Source organism: Triticum urartu, chromosome 7A (assembly GCF_056163025.1).
Source record: "Triticum urartu cultivar PI428250 chromosome 7A, HENAU_Tu73, whole genome shotgun sequence".
NCBI classification, from domain to species: Eukaryota; Viridiplantae; Streptophyta; class Magnoliopsida; order Poales; family Poaceae; genus Triticum; species Triticum urartu.
In genome coordinates, this window is record NC_141879.1 from 558,793,560 (window position 1) to 558,799,283 (window position 5,724).

Sequence of the window (5,724 nt, forward strand, 5' to 3'; positions counted from 1 at the left end):
ACGTAGCTCCGCCACTACTTGGCGTGCTCCCATCATACATGCTTCCGAGAGCCCATGGATCTGAGATTCAACTGTCGCATATTGAGCTTCTGCATGATTGTGAAAATGTTCGCCGAAATCTGATATTTACGCACAAGTCCACATTCTTGGCCCTTGGCCATTGGATCTCAGGTGCAAGGCTCTCGAGAGCCCGTATCATGGGAGCACTGGATGCCTCGTATCACCTGAAACTTTCACGTGTCACTCTATCTCTTCGGGTGTCATCCAATGAGCAGTCGAACTAGCCCACCATATGCCTTGGGAACACAATGCGGTAGAAAGACTGAACCATGATCATTGAATGCAATTTAAACCACTTCAATGATCATATTTAGGGTATATTGAAGTCAAGTGACCAAGATGAGTTTTTTTGCAGGGACGAAGATGAGTTTAGGTCATGGGTTGTGTGTGTGTGTGTGTGTGTGTGTGTATTTCACTCGATCCATAGTGCCTTTGTTATCATGGCATATACTTTCTCCATCAGAAATAACTAAAACCACATCCCGTAGTGCCTTTGTTGTCGTGGCGTATACTTGTATACTTCCTCCGTAGAGAAATAAAACCTACGTCAGTTATTCCCGAACTAAATGTGTACTCTCTCCGTTTCTAAATATAAACCTTTTTAGAGATTCTAATACTGACTACATACGGAGCAAAATGAATGAATCTAAACTATATTTATATACATCCGTATATAATGTTTATTGAAATCTTTAAAAAAGCTTATATTTAAAAACAAAGTACAAAGCCGCGTCAATTAATTTGGATCAAAGGGAGTAATATATTTTCTTTATGAGCAGCGGATAGGAGCTCAGCCTTTTCATACGAAAGACAGAAAATTGGCCAGTGGCCTGCATATGGCCACAGTTTATGCGACAAAGTACTCATAAACAAACCAGGCAGAGAGACTCCATGAACCAAGTAGGACAAAGCGTATGCATTAATCAATATTAGAAAAATTACAGTGTACATTCAAGTGGTACTAAGTGTTACCCGCAAAAAGAAAGAAAAAAGTGGTAGTACTAAGTGTTAGAGTAAAAAGGCAAAACGGTATACACAGTCTGCAAGAGGGTGGCCACGAGCAGGACGACGGCGGCGACGAGGGATATGAACACCCAGGGGTTCCTCAGGTACCTCTGAAAGAAGTTGGCCCGCCACCTGTTCCACCTCATCCGGCAATGGGCCTTGACCCGCCGCTGCACGTCGTGGAGCCTGCTGGACGGGCTCATCACCCCGCCCTTGTTCAGCGTGTTGTTGAGCAGCTTGGCCACCTCCTCGTCGCTGCCCAGCCCGCACTCGATGATGTTCTTGGACCGCAGCAGCGCCACGTCCTTGGCGGAGCTGATGATGTTGTCCATGAAGATCACGTACGCCGTCACGTCGTTGCCGGCGCCCGGGTGGAGCCTCTCGAACGCCATCAGGTTCAGGAACTTCTTCTCCGTCCGGTCGTCCACCCTGATCGCCGGCATGCTCAGCACGCCGTGCTCGAAGTGGACGTCCAGGAGGCTGTCGGTGTCGCTCACCTTGAAGTGGATCCCGGCCTCGTAGATCTCCATCGCCGACGGCATCACGTACGCCGTCGACCCGGTGCGCTCCTGGTGGTCGCCGTGGGTGAGGCTCGTGTACAGGATGTCGAGCGGGTGGAGGCCGAGGTGGTTGATGCCCACCAGGTGCCGCCGCCATGGGCAGAGAGAGTCCAGCACCAACCTGCTCACTCCTGAAGCATTCTATAGCAATCAGTTAGAACTAACATGGTTGCCTCGGTCTCCATTGACCATATATTTTCAATAAAGATTCACAGGTTCAATGTATATACTAGTTATCCCACCTCGAGGCCGGCTGTACTGTTATTATTTTTTTTTCCCGATGAATACATGAATTTTCAACTTCTTAGAGCAAACATGCTGGCATTCCTATAAGCACTGAAAAAACAACTAGCCAAACTTAAAAAAAAGGGATAACCCCCGGTCTCTTCATCTGAGAGATGCACGCAGCCATACAACTCGCCAAACTGGAATATGAATTTAACAGAACTGGTTTCTAAGTCAGTGTACTACGCACTAGTTAGTGTTTAAAATCAAGCTTGATGTACGGAAAACTCGCTGAGAAATGATAACAATCTAATCACAAAAGCGTCTTGTAAAATCGGCTAGAAAATTTAACTCGACAGGCAGTTATTTTCATTTCGTTCAGTCAATTGTTCTTACTGAAACTTTGTCATTTGCCTCCCCTTATTCACTCTATCCATCAGTGTGCGAGCTCGATGCCATAGGCATCGTCGCTTGAGGTGTAGTGGAGGCTGGCGCGTGGCGGAGCCGCCGTCGACGCTCCAACAGCAGCCGGGTGTCACTTTCACACGAAGTTTGCCGACAATCTATCATGTCTCTTTCATCTGTCGCCGTCGAGGTCGGCATGCAAGAACACTAGCTCAGCCATGCCTTGTACGCCAATTAAACTGAAGCCGGCGCCAATTCAGTGAAGCCAACCACTGAATCCAATTAAAATGGAGATATTATCTCCCCGCAAAAAAAAGGCAGATGGTATCTGCAATGTACTCCTAAATCTATTACTGAAGTGATTATTGCCGGTTTGAATCTGGCCGATCGTAATTGATTGATAAACTACGGGCCCGGGGGAATTAAAGGGGGTGGGTTAGAGACCGAATGAGCGTTGAAAATTTATGGATCGATGAGATAAAGTGTAGTAGTAGCACGGTACCTGATATCTGTCATGGTCCATGACAACGAGGAGCCTCTGGAGGAGGAGCAGCGGCAGCTGGTTCTCCACGACGACCATGTCGGACTGGATGTAGTTCCAGAGGTAGAGGTAGCCGTACTTGCTGAAGACGGGGTCGTTGGGCGCGTAGTCCTCGTGCACCTTCCCCCGCAGCGCGTCCATCCGCATGGCCTCCACCAGGAAGCATCCGTCGGTGACCATGAGCTCCACGAAGCGCTCCCGGTTGTCGGCGCCGCGCCACTCGTCGCCGAGGTCCTTGTAGGCGTCGAGCAGCTGCGTGGCCACCTCGGCGACGGCGGCCACGAACTCCCGCAGCGGCTTCCCGGAGCGCTTGACGAGGTGCACGACGGCGCGGCGCTTGTGCTCCTCCATGGGGAGCAGCTCCGGGTCGCCGTGGTGGAAGGGCCCCAGCGAGACCAGCTCCGGCTGGTACGCCTTGCTGTTGTGCAGGTTCTTGATCCGCTCCGGGACGCGGTAGACGGAGTGGCGCTTCCAGCGCGCCATCTCCACCGCCGGGTCGACGTTCATGTCGCCGATCGTCTTCTCCATCTCCACCACCCAGCTGCCGCCGCCGCCGCCGCCGGTGCTCAGAGTGAAGGCCAAAGCCGCATCCGCCGCCTCCACCCTCGGGTACTCGACCTTGTTCAGGCCCAAGGACAAGGTTGCCTCCCCCATTAATCACGCGCGGTCGTCTGTGGGTCTGGAATGCATGGCGCTCGGCTCGGCTTCGCTGGCTTTGAAAGGTCCGACGGAACGGGGGGCCAGCGGCCAACTTGCACGTACCGCAATCAGCAGTGGCCGGACGGCGACGTGGTGATGCCCAGCCGAGTCGACTGACGGGAACGCGCAACTTGGCTGCGCCCCGTGCACCGATGTCTCTGGACTCATCCTGGCCACAAGTTGCTCGCTTGCACGGGCCCCGCCACACGCCCCTTTCTGCATTGCTCCCAACCTTCGTGTGTGAACCATGTATGGTATCGGCGGGAAAGCAGGCCCGATCACTGTGACAGCAGCAGAGCATATGCTAAATCGCTAATGCTGGTGGCCACCAATAATATAGCCGGCGACGTGTTGGTGTTGAGGCTTGGCCGACTGTTGCTACATCAAAAGCAGATACTGCTCTACAGGAGAGACTGTTTTTACCTTTGGTCCATTCAACTTTTTTTCAGATGAGACCCTATCGTTTGCAACAACTCCATTGCCTCAACAGCTCACTTTCATCATCTGTGACTGTGTCACACGGACAGATCACGGTCTCCCCGTCGTTCTCCCTCTGTATCCTGCAGCCCTGTCCACCAACACCAAGCATCCGATGCGTGGACGGCGAGGCGAGATCTGGCGGCGAGGCGAGGCGAGGCACTGCTCAGCGTATGACTTGCTAGGCTCCACCGGCGTCTGCTCTTTTCTGCGTTATACTAATCCGTAGGGGTCCAACCAGACCACCACCATCCGCCCATGTCCCCACTAGTTTAATCTCTCCAGGTCCTCGGGCCCGCCCTAACACTAGATGACGGAGCTCCCACCCAGGATACGCTCCCGACGCGAAAACTGGTTTGGCATGGACGAGTCACGTATGATTTATGTGTTTTGGGGGAAAGTGACCACGTCTACGGCACTAACTATCGAATTCGAATAAAGCATCAACAATCGCATAAAGCATCATCATTGACTTTGACAGCCACACTACCTCTAGTAACAAAGTTTTGGATCCACCGGCGCCATTTATTGAGGAAATCTTTCATTCTCACGGCTTGTTGAAAGAATGATCATTTGACCTTAGCATAAGCCTTTTCAAAGCCAATCTCCAAAATTACTCCATTCATGTGTTTTCGGATGCATCTCGTGAACAATCTCATGTAGGATTACTACTCTGTCGAGTATATTTCTTCCTTGTATGAAAGTTGTTTTAGATGGTTGGATGGCATGGTTAGCCAACCGTGTTGAGCCAATTAGTATCCACGGCCCGCGCTAACATGACGGAGCTCCCATCCACGATACGCTCCCGATTCGAAAACTGGTTTGATATGGACGAGTCACGTATGGTTTTATGTGTTTTGGGGGAAGTGACTACGTCTGTGGCACTCCCTTTCGAATTCGAATAAAGCATAACAATTGGAACTTAAGTTCTGCATTGTTTTTCTTCAGAAAGTGTTGGGCAATCATCAAGGTGTATGGCATGGTTGTGTTTCAAAAGATTTATCATCTGGGGAGGGAAAATTTCACTGAGATTAACCAAGCACTCGTTGCACTCCTGCCCAAGAAGGGTGGCGCCACCGAGCTCAACCACTTTAGGCCTATAAGTCTAATGCACTCTATTTCCAAGAAAATTTCTACGTTAGTGTTAATGCCCACACGTATGGCACGAAGCAACATGGTCCAAACGCCTCCATTATTATCCATTTTGCCACGTCAAAACAGATGACATCATTGAGGATCTTTTTGGTTTTCGGCTTAAAAATATTTTATCTCCTAATTAAAAAATTCAATTAAAAAAATTTGTTTTCATCATTAAATCCGTCTCGATGAGATCTTTAAAACTAGATCACATGTTGATATGTTTCGACGAATTTTTTGGCCAAAAGTTGCCATGATGTTTACACTATAGTTCCCATAGTGTTTATACTAAAGTTGCCATGACATGTTTTATCTATTTTTTCTTCTAGATTTAGAGCTACCGTTGTATTTTCAACTACTTTTTACGACAATTTTTAGTAATTAACCACGGGAAATTTAATGCATGGATCATGGCAATTTTTAGTAATCCATCATGGCAAATTTAGTTTATAGATCATGGCAATTTTAGTATTTTGATCATGGCAATTCGAGTACTTTGACCATGGAAATTATTTTTTATGAACCATGGCAAATTTAAGTGCATGTAGTAATTCACCATGGCAATTTTAGTTTATGGTTCATGCCAAGTCTAGTTTCTTAATTCCCCGTTTTATA

General features: G+C 48.8%; 1 protein-coding gene across 1 annotated transcript; it reads right to left on the bottom strand.

The window, feature by feature from the left end:
• Positions 1-961: 961 nt before the first annotated feature.
• On the bottom strand, positions 962-3,604 carry LOC125521441 (UPF0481 protein At3g47200). The gene is made up of 2 exons (XM_048686494.2): positions 2,758-3,604; positions 962-1,766 (listed from the first exon to the last, which is right to left on the bottom strand). Exons 1-2 carry the CDS (start codon positions 3,448-3,450, stop codon positions 1,062-1,064), a joined length of 1,398 nt encoding a protein of 465 aa, XP_048542451.1. The 5' UTR covers positions 3,451-3,604; the 3' UTR covers positions 962-1,061.
• Between the last annotated feature and the right edge of the window lie 2,120 nt (positions 3,605-5,724).

Excerpts from the sequence above, each read along its gene's own strand:
- LOC125521441 (XM_048686494.2), bottom strand. The coding sequence starts at position 3,450 with ATGGGGGAGGCAACCTTGTCCTTGGGCCTGAACAAGGTCGAGTACCCG. Across the intron at positions 1,767-2,757 it reads TGGACCATGACAGATATCAG|AATGCTTCAGGAGTGAGCAG; the intron begins GTACCGTGCTAC and ends TGATTGCTATAG.